This window comes from Melospiza georgiana, chromosome 5 (assembly GCF_028018845.1).
Source record: "Melospiza georgiana isolate bMelGeo1 chromosome 5, bMelGeo1.pri, whole genome shotgun sequence".
In the NCBI taxonomy this organism is placed as follows: Eukaryota; Metazoa; Chordata; class Aves; order Passeriformes; family Passerellidae; genus Melospiza; species Melospiza georgiana.
In genome coordinates this window covers 10,375,236-10,391,552 of record NC_080434.1, presented here as the reverse complement: position 1 = coordinate 10,391,552, position 16,317 = coordinate 10,375,236, and the positions used below count along the sequence as shown (strand labels likewise).

Below are 16,317 nucleotides of genomic sequence, written 5' to 3'. Positions count from 1 at the left end.
GCCATGCACTGCTTATCTAGAGAGAAAGCTATATGGAGATAGAGGCGTATAGCGAATGCGCGTGTGTTTCCATAAGACACACTATCAAGGGAGCAGATCAGAAGCAGCCCGGATCCTGACCCTGACTGTATGAATAAGTAAGCAGGATGCTGACGACTGTGTGTTAGTTGCCTGTAAGGTTTTCGTAAGTTAAAGGGCGACGGAGGAGGGGGGACAGGACAGAGACAGAGCTTAGAGTGTTTGTGCAGAGGGGGGCGAAACTCTGACACTTTGCTCCTTCCAGCGTAGCTGCTGCCTCCCATCAGTAGAGCTCCGCGGTTTGCTGTAGTGCACCCCACCTCCCTCTCCCTCCTCTCCACTCCCTTTTCTTCCCTTCCTTCTTTTTTTTTTTTTTTTTTTTTTTTTTTTTTCTTTCTCTTTTCCCCCCTCTCCCCGAGGTAGTTTGCTGATGTGCAGCCCGGATCCATCTTCTGGCAGCACCAGCGGGACCGGGGTCGGCGGGCGCGCAGCGGGGCGCGGGCCGGGCGCGGAGCGGGACGCGGGCAGCAGCCGCCACCGCCGCCGCCTCCGCGGGAAGTTTGGCTGGGTTTTGACAGAGGCGAGGGGAAGCCCTGACAGACAGGATCTCCCGGACTGAGTCCACCCCCTGCGCCCACCCACACACCCAGCGACTTTTCCCCGGCGAGGGGGCAGGGGGGGAAGCGACGCTCATGCTCCTCACTCTGTGTCGCACCCGTCTGACTGGGGCTACCTAGGGAGCACAGTCTCTTGGAAGAGCCTCCAGGTGGAGAAGGAAAAAAATACCATCCTCCCCCAAAACCTATGGTTTCTCCATCCCTTACCCTCCTTTCCCAAGCCGGCGTGGACAGCAGAGCCGGCCGCCTAGTTCACCCTCGCCCTGCTCGCCACCTCTCCGCCCGAGGGAGGATGAAGATGCTTTGCTGGAGGATGGCACTGTGGCTCGCCGGGTGGACTGTCTGCGGGAAGCCTTCTTCCTGCTCTGGCCTCGATTATGACTACACTTACGATTTCACTGAAGAGGATAAAGCCGAGGCGATAGATTATAAGGATCCTTGCAAAGCTGGTAAGTGACTTCCACGTCTAATGCAGCTCCCCGCCCCCTCCCCAGATGGTGACTTTGTCTGGCTTTATTTACGCGGGGTGCGTGTGGGGGGAGTCCCGGGCTCACCTGCTCCCTCCCGGGGCAGCGGCGGCGAGCGCAGCCGGAGCCCGGCATCCAGCCGCCTTGGCTGGGGCAGGTACCCGGGACCCGCTTTTCTGGGACTTCCCACTTAACTTCCCTACGGTCTCCGGCCGGGCTGGGAGAGGCGCGGCGGCGGGCACGGCTGGGGCGGCCGCCAGCGCTCCGCGGCCCCGGGGGCGTCGTGCCGGCCGAGGGGCCGTGCAAGTTGCAGAGAGATTTCAGCGGGGCCCGAAGGTGTCGAGGCGGGAGCGCGCCCCGCAGCACCAGCCAGGCACACGGAGCGGCCGGGCCAGGCCGGGCTCCGCCGGAGGGTGGCGGCTTCTCCCGGGGCCCTCCCTGCCCGCCCCCGCGCCGGGAGCGGGTGCCGCCTCCGCCGCCCTCTCTCCTCCTTCCATCCCAACCTGTCGCTCCCTCCCGTCCGGGCGCCCCTTGCCGTGGGCCGGGGCGGGCCCTCGGCGCCGGCCGCCCCGTGGAGGTGGATGCGATAAGCGCGGCTCCCGAGCAGAGGGTTGCGCAGGGGCCGTGACTGTCTGTCTGTCTGTCTGTCTGTCTGCCGGGCTTTCAGCCCCCGCGTGCCGCCCCCAGAACCCGGCTGGTGGTGCTGCGGGCTGGGGTGCCGCAGCCTGTGCCGTGGGGTGCCACAGCCTGTGCCGAGGGGTGCCGCAGCCTGTGCCGAGGGGTGCCACAGCCTGTGCCGTGGTGCCTCCCGCCTGCTCGGTGCCTGACAGATCCCTTTCCACGCTGTGCTGAGGTGCAGCCTCTTCTCGTTTTGTACGGTGGTTTTCTAGAACGTTTATCCTACTGATTCAGGACTGCAGCCTCTTTAATGCCAGATACAATTCTTCACCCATTGAAGTTATCAGTAACAAGAACTGACCTCAGGAACCGGGTTCGCTGGTAGTTCAGTAGACGTGTGTATCTCGGTGATGCTTTTTTATCCTCCCCAAGGTGTTACCAGCAGCAGCGGTTGTCCATTCCCAACAGCTCTATTGTTAAACAAGCGCTCAAGTTTTCTAGCAGCCTCCTTTGCATTAATTAGTTATTTTGTATTCTGAAAACTAGTTCAGCCAAAGGTTGTGTTCTCTATATCTGTGTGGTTTTCTCTAATTTATTGAAGAGAATGTGTGGTGTTCATATATGCCAAATATGCAGACATTCTGTTTTTCTAATCAAAAAAATATTTTGTTCCTAAGTGTGAATTGTTAGGTCTGACTTGCTTACAACTGAAGAATGTTCAAGTTCGAAAAGAACAGAAGCAACTGCAATCAAAACATTATTTTTTGCTCAATTAGCACTCACAAATAAGTCACTGGTCATTGTTAACCTTTTCTTCTGGTCTGTAATTATTTAAGAAGATTCCTATGCATCGTTTCATATAATGAGAAATGCCTGTTTACTCTCAGTTTGCTGTGGGATTCTTGTTTCATAGTGGGAATAATTAGCAATTATAATTCATGATACTAAGTGTTTTGAGGTTATGCATGAGAGAAAGACAACAGTAGGAGACTGCAATTTGATCTGCATTGCCAATTCTCTGCCATCACTTTGTTTTGCCTGGAGAAAGAAGCATTTGTTTGGAAAATTTGGCCCATGGAAACATTTTATTGAAGTTCTTATTTGTGCTGCTTCGCAAGTATAGGGAGCTTAGGTACTGCAGGGACAGGAGATAGGTAGGTATGTAGGTGTATGAAGAGTTACCTGTGTGTAGGTCCTCTTAGTCTTAAAAGCTGTCACTTTGAGGATGTCTATCTAGTAAAAAAACCTATTTTTTAAATTTGCTTCTTAGAGTGTGGTAGTTCTTCAGAAATAAAAATGCGCCCCAATGCTGCACGCTGGGTGTGTACCATGTACCCATTATTTTTTAATAAAAAATTGAAAACTCAATATATCAATGAAACTAATCCTCCAAGAGTATTTCCCAATTTACTTTTCCTGCTAGACCTTCCTTAAAGGCTCCATTAATCTCAGCCTGTAAAGTGCCTGATCAAAGATGCTGGGAGCAGGGGGTGCTCAGCCTCTTTGAGCAGCACAGCCCAAGCGTGTGTTCTCCCCAGGTGAGCTCTTATCATCTGGGGTGGGTTTTGGGCTCCCAGGAATAAATTTACTGATCTCTGCCATTAGGATGGGTTCCACAGTGAGGCCCTGTAGAAGGACAAAGCCAGGCTTAACACTCAGGGGTGTGAGACGTTCACACTCAAATTTGTGTGTCACTCTATGCGCAAGGAAACAGGATAAAATAAGAGAATTCTTGCTGAGATAAGGTATGCAAGCTTTGTAGATATAATTAACACCTGCTTTTACTGCATCTTGAGGGCCTGCAGCTGAGCCTGTAAAAGTACTTTTTTTTTTTTAAGCTGTTCTGGCTGGTCAGTTGGGTCAGTGTTTTCTGTTAGGAACCAGATAGAAGTGAGTTTCTGCAGCTTAGCAGGCACCCAAAGTCATTTATAGGTTTTACCTATTTCAAAAACTTTAGTGAAAATCTTTGACATGTTAGAATAATTTGACCTACCCCCAAATATTCTGATGCAAGATTGTTTCACCTGTATTTTAGAAGTTATTTGCATTCAAATTTTCTCTAGTGAGTCGTATTTGCTGCTTAGTTTTTTACTGAATAGACTACGTTTGCAATCTTGTGACAGAAAGCACTGCACATGAGGCATGAGATCCATAGTTAGATGAAGTTATAATTCTATAGCTCCTTATAGATACCTGTTTCTGTTGAATAAATGTTCTCTTGGTAGGTCCTTTTCTCCATTTTATTGTGAAAAAATGGAAAGAATTTACCAGAAACACAACGTGGCAGCCTCTGAGGGGTTATTTATGGGTATTCTGTGGGGTTTTTTATGGGTGCTATATGTGTGTTTTAACTTTTTCACAAGGAAGAGATCATTTTAGTGGATGTGCCTAGAATCACACTGTTGCTTTGACTTAAAACTCCCAGGTGCACCACAGTGCGGGATGCTACAGAGCTGAAAACTACATTTTATTACAATATTTCAAACTGTGTGAAAAATCTACAGATAACAGATGTCTGTCAGATGCCCTGTAGAACTAGGAGGTGTTTCTGGAGCTGATGTTGCCATTTGCATCGAAAACAGCAGCTATTTTATGCAGCAACCCCAAAGTACAGTCTCAGTAGTAAAGCCAGCACATCGGGAGCCCCAGAGCTTCAGGGAACAGAAGGGCCTGGAGAAATGCTGTGGTGCTGTTGGGGAGACAACCATTGGAAGGAAGCTGTTGACCTCGTGCAGAAGAACTTGATGAGCTGTGTGCTTTCCCGTAGGTTTGTCTGCAGACCTTTAACCTGTTTGTGAATTTTGGGTCACGCTGCTCCTCCTTCCAGCAAGATCCTGGCACACTGTAGCAGCGGGATGTGATGTAACGCAGTTTCTGGGCTTCTGATGTCTCGGGTGTTTCCTTGTGTCTCTCTGCAGGATGTTGCCCTCAGTGTTTACCGTTGTGAGTTCAAGTGTAAGGCATTAGTTCATCCTCAAGATGTAATTTGTCAGAAGATGTGAAACTGGGCATGCCATAGTCTAAGGACATAGATCAGAATTTGTATAATCAGATATCATTCCAAAGGAGAAAATGCTGGGTTAGATTTCAAGGGGCATCATCAGACTTTTCAGATTGCAGCATGCACCTTTATTTATTTGTGGATTCCTGAGGTTTTTCTCTTTTTTTCCATTCTTACCACAGTTTATGACTTATTCAGGATATCTGCTGAGAAACATAGAGAGTGAGATGGCTAGAAAAATGATTTCCCATCCCGTAATACTTGTTCATAGCCTGCACTTAGTTGATATTCAAGGTTTTTTGAAGGCTTTTGTTTTGTTCTCTCAACAACTTTGTTTTCCTAAAACAAAGTAAAGCAAATAAAAAAGGTGGGTGTACTCTGGTGTGGTCTTCCAATTAAAATACCATGAACTGTGGGAGATTAGGCAAGAAGTCTTAGTTCTGTTGTATAGCTACAGTGCTGAGGTCTGTTTCAGCCTCTGGACAGCTGACTGTCCTCAGATAAGTCTCTTTTAGCATTTCTTCAGTGAGGTATTTCACTTCCTAAAACAAATGTTAAAGGTTTGGGGAATAAGCTTGAAGTTGAGTTCCTTGGACTATTATTTTTCCCTTTTGTGGGCCTGTTTTTTTGCACTAGAAATTTTGTCTTGTACTTGGAGAAACTTTCCCAAGGAGGACGTCACTGAAACTTTTACAGTTTTCACTGCCATTAGCTTGGATTACTCCCCCTGCCAAAACCCAGTTAATTGGGATTTTTTTCCTTTCAAATGATGCATGAGTTGCTCTTATGTTTTTTCCCCTTAGTGAAGCTAGATAAAAATGTCAAAAAAAGAATATTGTAAACAAGCAATTAAATTTAAAGCTTTATACCTTGAAAGTTGGTTAGCATGCAGTTATTTGGCTAAGAACAAATTCTGTGTGTATGCATGCCTGCCTGCTTGAGAATTAGAGAAAATTAAGACTGACTGTACTATCTCCATTTCTCCCTCCTGTGAGAATCTAAGGAACTACTTTGTTTACTTTGCACTTTTATAAATAATAATAAAAAAAGTTTGGACTGTATGTAGCAGGAAAATTAGTATTTCCCACATCACTGAAGCATTTAACCTAATAATATATTTTATTGGTAAAATAGCTGAACAGGAAAGATTGATAGTAAATGTTGAGTACAATTATTATGCAGTGTCATCTGTAACTGCAGTCTAATTATTGTTTCCTGATGTTGTAGCAGCAGCATTCTATACTGCTACATTTTTATTTTAGCTTCCCTCTTGTGCTCTGGGACGTGTGTTCAGTTGTAAGCATTCTAATTGTGCATTCTGGTAATAGGAAAATTCCTAAAACCTCTGATTCTAAATTTTGAATCTGTTGCATGATTTAGGTAAAAGAGAACTTTCATATTTATAGTTTAGTCATGTAGTAGACTCTTAAAGCTATATTGTGCAGTTTGTACTAATATAGAGGTTGTGCTGCTAATATCACTTGCCAGACTGACAGAACTGTGACTGTTCATGTAGTAAATGCATAGTGTAGGCAGCTGAGAGAGAAACAAGCTTTTCTGAATAGTCTTCCCAACTGGTTTCCATCCTGCTGTGGATAAACTTATAGGGTAAATAAGACTACTGAGAAATGTAGCTTTTGCATATCCCCCCCTCAGAATTCTCCACCGTTACTTTATCTTTTATGCCCTTAAATGTAGTATCTCGACACCTTTGAAAGAGATTTGTGAGAACATAAGGTTCTTTTCCTCCTCAGCTTCATTGAAAAGATTAATTCAGTACGAAGCTCTGGGAAAACTACAATAAATGAATATGTTTTATGTTCTAACTTTGTGAATGTCCTTCCACACCAAAGGCTCAATTTCATGTCCAGAGCAGTTTCCATAGGCGTCTGTTTCTGAATACAGATCCGGTGTGTCGAGCGAGTGACCTGCAAGGAGCAGTATTACATCACTGCAAAACAAGGCTAATTGACAAATCTAATTGAGCTTGGAATCAAGTCCCCAAGGCAAACTCTGAAACACTCACCACACCTGGATATCTGCATTATGTCATTCTGATTGCCCCTCTGGACAATAGGGTTGATAGGCTTATGACATAATTTCATTCACTTCTTTTTGGAGAGAAAATCATGTCTGTGGTGCATGGTGGTGACAGATGGTCTGTAAAGTGGAAGAGCTGTAAGACTGGAGATTCAACTTCTGATTTTCACAAGCACAGGGGACCTTGTGGAGAGGAAGACTTCTTTTTTCCCTTCCTGGATGCATTATTGTAGTCTAAATTTTATAACAGTGAATGAACAATGGAAGAAATCGCTAGTCTTTGTTTAGACAAGATGTGTTTATGCTTAAACTGAAATAGCTTTTTATAGTCTGGCTTTCAACCTAAGAAATATGTTCTAGTATTTATTTTTTGTTTCTACTATGTATCTATAGAAAAGATAAATTCTAAGAGCAGTGTTACACAGAGCAAAACAAGTTTTGGCCTTCCAAAGCTTTCAGTTGGATGAGCAACATTTCATAGGGTTTTTCAGAGTTTTCTCAGCCTCTTTAGGACCTTTCTAACCTCCTTGTTTCAGTCATTAGTGAATGCAGTCCATACCCCCCATTCTTAACCAGAAGCAACTTCTCTCCACCTCCCTACTACATCTCTTCAGAGTAACAGAACTGAAAGTGTGACTAGAGAAATCTTTGTGTATTTTTAGTTCTGTCTTGTCAGGATATTTTTCTTGGCTGAGAGCTAATGGCCAATCTGTTAATGTGTTTTAATGCATATTCATTCTTTGTGTCTGCTGTGTATCTTCTACTTCTTTTCCTATAATTTCTTTCATTGTTACTTTGGCAAGTTTCCTTGCTTCTGGATTCATTCCCCCTCCATGAATGCACTTTTTACTTGTTTTTCAGCTTTTTCTTGTGCTGCCTGATTGGTCTTCTTCTCTTCTTCTTGATGTGTTATTCTCTTGCTCACAACTATCAGTTTTTCCCTCCAAATAGAGCTTCTAGCTCATCATCAGGCTTTCTGTAAGATTGTCCTCTAGTGCTTTGATAGCTCTGTTGCAGAGAACTGGGCACCTGTGAGCACAGCTGGAAACGAGGAGGAGGAGGAAGATGAGTGGGCTGTGTGTGACCAGCATGTTCTCAGAGGCCTCGTGCTGGGTGCTCAGTGGGCTGCAACGATCTGTGAGGCACTGCACAGCCAATCCTGAAATATCCAGCTACAAATGTTTATGCAGAAAACATACATCCACCTTTTTTCTCTGCTGGGCTCCCGTACCTAAATATCAAGATTTGATGTGAAGACAGCCCCTTGCTGACCAACAGGAGCAAGAGTACTCTAAGTACTTGGAGTGTAAAGTTTTTTTTGATTTTACTTTTTTATAAATAAAAGGTTTTTTGTTTTTGCTTTTGTATAAATAGTAGCACAGCAGAACAGGTTGAGCTGGAAGTGTGAAGGTGGAGGCTGTGCTGGGGACATATGCAGAGAGTGCTGGTGTGTGACCCATGTGAGTGATTGCTCCTGCAGGCTGCTGCAGAGGCAGCTCCCACTCAAACAGACACTCCCAGGTGGCTTTTATTTTATTTTTTTTTACTTTTGGCTTTTTGGGGGGAATTTTGCCCGAGTAATGATCTGCAAAGGCAAATGTTGAGTGACTATGAGTATCAGGTGTTTGAAAATATTTGAGCACAATCAGATAGCTCTTACAGAGCAATAATGCTCCAAAATGTAGGTTTGTGGGTTTTCTCTTCAATATTACAGAACAGAGATTCTCAAGACCAAAGTGACAAAAAATCAATGTTATTCTAAAATAACTCCTAATTTTTTTCTTGAGGCGTGTGAAATACGATGCCTAATAGGATATGCAGTGTTTATTAAACCAGTTTCTTTGTTATATATACTCTAGTGATAAAAAGGTCCATCAATAATTGACTAGAATTGATTTGGAAGTTTTTTCCTTCATTTTGATGGTCATAAGTGATCCCTGATCAGGAAATAACCAGCAAAATTAGGACAGAAAGTTGCAAAGGAAGGATGTTTATTTTAAAATTAATTTTCAGTGCATTGACATCTGACTTTGGAAATTCTCTATCTTGCTGTCCTCGTGAATTTCATGTCTTTTCCTACAGAAGCAGAATGACAGGGACACATTGCTGCATTTGAAAGATGCCAATACCTCTCCAGCCACATTGTGATTCCTGGATATTGTAAATTGTATGGTGGAACTTTAGTATCAGTTCTTGTAAGAAGTGAGGGGACAAGGACATCAGCTGGGGAGGTTGTATCAAAATAGTTGCACAGATGAATTACATTATTTTCATGTTGACAGCAGCAGTTAAATATATTCCTAATAACAAGTGTAATTGTTATCAAACAAAAATAAATCCATTTTATTGATGTCTGATATTTTAATAGGTGCTAGTCAGCTGTGTTCTTGCTGTCATGGGTATTGTAGCACAAAAGACCTTCAACACTTTTCCACTTTCCCAAAAGTGGATAAAGAATTTTGCTTAGGGCACAGTGATTGTCCAAAGAGTGGCCAAAAGGCAGGACTTCTCATGTTTCCAGATGATGTATTCAGATAAGCAAAGAAAATAATTTCAGATGGTTTTTATATAATATCAAGATTTATTTAAACAGTTTACTTGCGAGTGAATTATATTTGCTTTCATGAGGAGTAGTTTTAGAACAACTCTGCGGGTGTGAGAACATGACGATGAACTGCCCAATTTCTCCATCTGGTAAAATGTCCTTATATTTATAACAGATTTGCATACATCTACTTTTTCACTTGTACTTGCCTTTTTCCCTTACTCAACATTACTCTTACAATTGTGCTCTTACTTCAGCTTTATTTATAGGTAGGTTATGACACACTTTACAACTGTTTTACTTTACAACTGTTTCCCATACTTATAATCCTGTACTTCATCCCTTGTATAAATGTATAGGCAAATGGATAAATCAGGTATCTTGTGTTCAGGCAACATGTTTAGTCCTTTTCCAATGAAGAGTGTAGTCCATGAAAAATTGCCATCACCATGTTGAAGGCATGTTACCCATTTTTTTATGATGTTCATTTTAGTACCAGGATCTTTCATATATCCGTCAGCCCATCCTTTTGCCATAATATAAACTGCTCAGTCTTTAACTATGGAACTCTTCAAGACTATTGATTCAGGGCTGAATTGTGGAATTCTTTTTCTGTTACTGATATGCCATAATTGCATTATGTTCTGATAACTTACAGAGATGAATCTTTTATGCTTGGAAAAGAAATTGTTAAAGAAAAACCCCAATAAACCTTTAGACAAAAAACATTAATTCAGCCTGTAAATAGCTAAGGAACCAGGCTTGCATGGTTATTTAATTCCCCCAAGGTTGCATTATTGGAAAAACTGTTTAATGAAAAGGGGGTAAAAAGATGTTCAAGTTAGCAAAGAGAAAATGAAAGAGAAAGAACACGATAAACATGAACAATTTCAGAAATTATACAAGAAGATAAAATAGAAGATATTTGTTTCTACTTCTGTTAGTCTGTTAAATTCTGAAGTGGAAAATTCAAAACAGAGACTAAGAGACATGGGGATTTTATGCAACTTTTTTTTGATTGAAATCTGCTAAAGGATTCCATGGAGTCAGTGTTTGGCTATATGATATGACATTTACATAGGCAGCAGGGGTATCTGGAGGGCTGGTATTTAGTAATGGTAACAATAATGATTTTCAAGTGTATATATACCTCAGGCTTCAGAGTTCAAGCCAATATTTAGTAGCTTGAAACAAGGATGAACCCCAATATGTGGCAAGATTATGCCTGTCTACCTAGTGCAAATTCTTGTTTCTCTCTGTGAAGCAGCTGGTGGTGACTGCTGTCAAAGACAAGACCTTGGATATGATCCAGTGTTGCAGTTCCTTTGTTCCTCAGCCCTCCTTAAGTGCTATTTCAAAAACTCATGTCTTGTAGTATGCCTAAAAGATAAACGCAATTTAGCTATTTTGGGATGTGAATGAATTTCAAAGCTCAACATCACTGAAAACACATTGACCAGCTATAGCTGATGAAAATGAATGTATGCAGGCATACAAGAAGAAAGCTGCATTTAGCTGTGTTTGTAGATTGTCAGTATGGGTCCAGTGAAGCACTTGTACGCATTTATCTGTAAACCACATGTATGCACACACTCACCTGACTACCTAAGGAGCTACCATGGAAGTAAAGGTGCCTGTAGAACTATCTATAGAGGCTCCTTGAAGTCATGTGTTAGAGATTGAGTGGGTGCTGTTCTTCTTTTAGCTTTTCCCCCACTTACAAATGCCAAGGTAACTTGTGTGTAAATCTGACCTAGAGGCCATTGGACTCACTCAGTGTGTTTCCAGTTACTTTAGAGATAATGTTTATAGGTGAATAAGTAATAAGCAGAGCTGACTAATTCACTTCTGTGTACTTGTATGCATGTGCTCACATGCTTTGCAGGCACATCAATGAAGGCAGTTGGATTTTTGCCCCAGTTTCTGTAGTTGTCATCACTAACACAAGAGTATCGTGAAATCTTGCATTCAGTGACCTTGTGATTACAGGTTCTTTCTTGCTGGACTGGGGTGTGAAAAAAATCCAGCAGCTTGAAGAGCATCTGATTTTCTCTTTTTTCCCTTTATGAGAAGCTGCAGGATAAGACTAGATTTTGATTACTGCAACAATTTCTCAACCTTTTGAGATAGGTTTCTTCTTGTCACAGCTGAATACTCTATTAATTGGGCAATCTGATAAATGGCTCAAGATGCTGATAAACACGATGATTGCAGTTGCATATACAGTTCCTTATCTGTATAATTTCAAGAAATGTAAAGTCAAAGATAAGAAACCATTTGTTACAAAATACACCAGGCATGTGAAACTGGTGTCAATCATGTACCATTAGGTGAAGTTTGACAAGCCCTGAAATCTTCAATCACAATCAAAGCACTGAAATCTTCAGTGATTTGCAATATCCCCAAATTGACACATTTTCTAATCCAGAGGCTGCTAGGAGATGAAGAGATCTTGGAAAACTAGGAGGAACAGGTGTACTAATGTTCCCATTTATTTATTAAATTGAAGAATTAGTTAATGGCAAAATAAGAAAGGAGCAGAAAGTACTTTTCTCCCCACAGCTGTGTGTAGTCTGGATGGATTGGAAAAGCTCTAAATTGCTGTATAGAACTAAGTAAACTTAGAACATAGCCTAACTCTGTGCAAATCTTGCATTTAACCACACTGTTTGTTACTTTCGTGTTTGAAAATTTCTGTTTTCTTTCTTATGTTGTTTCTTCAGCGTGTTGAACTTAAATCACGACCAGAGTGAGAAATGCAGGTGATAAATGAATTTAGATTTGACTGAGGATTCTTGTTGAAGAAAGTTCTTGGCTTTAGTTATGGAGTTTTGTGGTTACTTGGTAAGGAAAAGAAGTAAGCAAAAAAATCTCTCCCATTCATGAAAATATTAACTTTCTACAGCTTTTTGATCCTTTGATCACTAAATTGCAGGTGCAATAGAGAGCAGAGAGAGGAGGAGAGGGGTTTCCTGGTTTTTTTCCAGTTTATCTGCATTCTTGAGGATGAAACATTTTAACACATGAAATACAGGTGAAAATACAGAAATCTAGTCCAAGCTTTTGGATGTTTTCATTCATAATATCTTCAAAATTCATAATTTCGAAGAAGCTGAATTAAATATGAATTGTAGTGCTGATGGATCACAGTCAGTGTGTCTACACAAGTGAAGCATGAGTAAAGCGAATTTATAGCATACGCTTCCCTTTGCATTATGGAAGAGAGCCAAACACAAAGATGCCTCCTAGATCAGTAATGTGTTCATGGATATATGCAGATCTTTTAGCTAAAGCTGAAATGTTAGAGACAAATGCAAGCTATTCTATGGTGCTTTAAATCAAAAATGTGGAAAGCCAGCTCAAGTCATGACAATCTTTATCAACTTGGACAAAATTAATTTTTCTTGGCTACTTTTTGAGATTTTTAATAACGTGTCTTAGATTTATTTGGTCTATGGTATAGCATTCCATCACGTATAATGCATTTTTACTGATTTATTGATCTAGACATTCTAGGTTCAAGTTTGTATAAGAAATTGAATAATTTCCTGAATTACTCATAATCAAATCTTTCTAAATATTTTGTCTTTCCTAATTTTGAGCAATGTCAGACTAAATATCAGCCACAAGGAAAAAAAATCAACAAAAATAAACATAAATAGTAATCCTTAATTCTAACTACATAATCTTATAGAATAAGAAAAATTATTTGACCCTTGGTTTCTGCTCACATAATCTGGTTTGTCTTCATTGACCTAAAGTATCCTAGGTTTTATCAGTGGAGAAATGTTTTTCTCCTTCCAACAAGCAGATGATGTGTCATCAAAATTAGCAAAGACCTAGATGAGATTTTGGATGCACTTGCAAGTGCTACTGAGAAAAGTTAACATTCCCATTCTTTGTGTGATTCCTCAATTGTGATTTAGTTTCTCTCCCTGCTTGTTGCCTGAGGAGCCACAGGTATCAGTGTTTAAGGCTGGATAGGTGCTTAGAGAAATCATAGAGAATGGGTTATTTGCCAGGCAAAGCCAGGTAATCAGAGATGCAAATGATAGGTAAATTACCCTGTACTGAGCCTTCTGTAGCCATAGATGATTTCCAGCAGAAATTTCTGTGAGGGCTTTTTTTCTGCAGATCAAACTGCTCTCTGTAGTTTGTCTGCTGCTAAAGTAGTGACTTTTAATTAATGATACACATATTGAAATTCCTAGTGGTATTTTGTTCCAACCTGTTGTTCAGTTAAGTATGGATAAATTTTTCTTGCTCAGATCTTTTGGTTTTGCTTTTGGACACTGCTGTGGATTGTTCAGTAGCTCTTACACCTGGTAAAATGCCTTGCCTTATAAAGATTTTGTGTCAGGATTGTTTGTTACACTTTTTCTTTCTGTGAGAGGTCCTAAGAAAAGGTAGCTACCTTCCTTGCAAACTTTGAATTTCATCTCTGTGGACTATCATAGTTAAAATGGCACTGCCTTGTATCCTGCTGTGGGATGCAGCAGATCCAGCAGGTGGGATGGGGAAGAACCTGCAGCAGTGATGTGTTACAGACCCTGGGTTGTGTTGGATAGACCATGATGTAGGCTGTACAGCAGGGAGCTGTGCTCTGGGCAGGGACCCACAGCAACCAATGAAAGTACTGTGTTTTGGGGTTTCTTTCCCTTTATGATAAATTAGTGTTTTCATTTTTTATCTGACTTTTGTGTCCTGGCACATTTATGTGTGAATACTAAATGCTTTATGTGCTGCAACCTTATAAGGCTGAATTCTTCACTTAGGCTGTACTTCCTCTTAGGATCTTTTGTTACTTCTAATGAGATGAATGGCATGATGGCATTCACCTTAATGAAGTCAGAACTTAAGGCTGAAGAAAAATTGTATTTAGGGTCACTATACTGAAACTTACTGGAGGTGTATTTTTTCAACAATCCATTACAGTGAAGTCAAGAGATAACTGGGTAATTATGGTGGTAACTGTTAGTTTTGGTATTTTGTTTTATATCTATATCTATATCATCTGTGTCTATATATATGTGCAGGCATTGCAGTGGGAGGATCTTTTTAAAGTGAATTCCCAAGCATAATCAGCTGTTTGAAAGCAAACAAATAGTTGTTGTTAATACACAGTAAGAAGCAGATAAACCGTGTAGTTTAGCAGGCTCTTTGAATTGGGTGCAAAGAAAAACTAATTTTAAAGGCTTTTGTTGTCGCTCCCCCTTTACAGTAGGAAATTATATGGAGAGAAGATGTTGCAGCAAGGGGAGCATAGAGGAACTGTTCTGTGCTGTGAGCCAAAGGACATCATTAGGAACACTCCTATTATCTGGAAGCCTGACTTCCTGTCTCAGTTTCCTCGTGGGTCTTAATGAATGGCAGAAGAAATGGAACACTTTCCTGCTTGGCCAAAAACTCTGCTAAATTACTCCTTTGGCTGCATGCCACACCACGCTCCGGAATAAATCCTGCAGCTCCCCCCTGAGTCTGGAGGGTACTTGCTGTAGTTCCTTGGGGCTGGTGGAGTGAATTTTTGGAAGTCCAGGAATACTGTATTGCTTCAGGTGTCCTTTTGTACATCTTGAAAAAATCTTTTTGTGATAGAGACCAAGAGAAGCACTGACATTTTATTAATTTAAGCTTCCATGGGATGCTAAAGAACTGCAAGTATGTTAGGATTTTCATATTTGGTAAATGATTTTATTACAGTGAAAACAGTGCCACACGCCTTGCAAAATCTACCAGTAACATGTGTAAAATAAGACACACTTAGGCATGCATTCAACTAAATAACTAAACTTCTGGGTTTTTCCCCCATAGTTTTGTTATGTGCCAAAATTATTTTATTACTTTTATTCCAAAGTATTAAAATAAGATAGTAAAGATTTTTGTATGTAGAATAAAACAAATTTCAGACATCTTATTAAGTGTGGTAGATGATGCATCTTCTATGCATAGAGAGAAATTAAAAGAATTTTTTCTTTTTTTTTTATTTCTGGTCTTTGGTACATTTCTTTAACATGCATATTAGCCCCCAAAACTTTCAGTATCTTCTCTTAGCTCTGATTTTAATTAAAGCTGCAGCACCAAAGTTTTTGATTCAGTTGTTACTGTCAGTTTCTATACTTTCTATTTTAACTACATTTGGCAAGTATGAACCTCGCAGCTGACTCAAAGGAAACTTGGCGAAATATACACCATTTCCCAATAGCCTTTCTCTATAACAGAAGATATATGGGACAGTGTTTAATAAATTTTGTCTTGTTTTGCATCCAAGAAGAAAAATATTCTTAATTCTCTGGAGCAAGGAAATGCTTACCATAGTTGGTGTTCTGTATCTGTCATTTTTCAAGGGTGACAAGCAGCTGTCCAGCTGGAAATGTTGGGCATACTTGGAAAAAAGTACAGAAAATGCTTAATGCCACTGGTATATTTCAACAAGAAAATAATGATCAGGTGCTGGTTTGTTCAGCTTCTTTGTTTTTTGTTTTGTTTTGTCTTGTTTTTTCCCCTCCCAGTTTGTCTCATAGTTTTTATTGTGTGTTCCTTGTTCAGGCTTTCCTGAATTTACTCTGCACAACTTTCATGGTATACTAGCACAGAGGGTGATGTGAAACAATGCTTCTGCCGCTGAAACAGCTGTCAGCTTCATCTGTGGGGATGTAATTGTGCCATACAGGCTTGATGCTGAGGTCACTGATTTTTTTTTTCCAAGGGAGCAGAAGTGCTGGATTATGGTCCTCATGCCAACCCATCCTGTAGTCTGTCTTCAGACTCCTTTGTATAGCCAGCAAAATACTTTCTGACATTTCTTTCTAATGCCCTTGGCTGACAATCAGTGCTCCTAGCCTTGATACCTGTGCATTCTGAGACTTGGCACTAGTGGAGGCATAGTGGATGGACTTTTCTATCTGTTGGCTGCAGGAGGAAAGCAGAGAGTTCCTTTTTTATGGCAGTTTATTGATATGGTAGTCATGATTTTGAAAGCTGAAAGTTGAGAGACCTCCTTTTTCCCATTGC

General features: G+C 41.0%; 1 protein-coding gene across 1 annotated transcript in view; it reads left to right on the top strand.

Annotated features, from left to right (window-relative positions):
• Positions 1-529: 529 nt before the first annotated feature.
• The window catches only part of TLL1 (tolloid like 1), a 124,722-nt gene continuing 108,934 nt past the window's right edge, over positions 530-16,317 (top strand). The window contains exon 1 of the mRNA XM_058024962.1: positions 530-1,084. Coding sequence (XP_057880945.1) covers positions 823-1,084 — 262 coding nt within the window. The 5' untranslated portion in view covers positions 530-822. The remainder of the gene's footprint in view (positions 1,085-16,317) is intronic.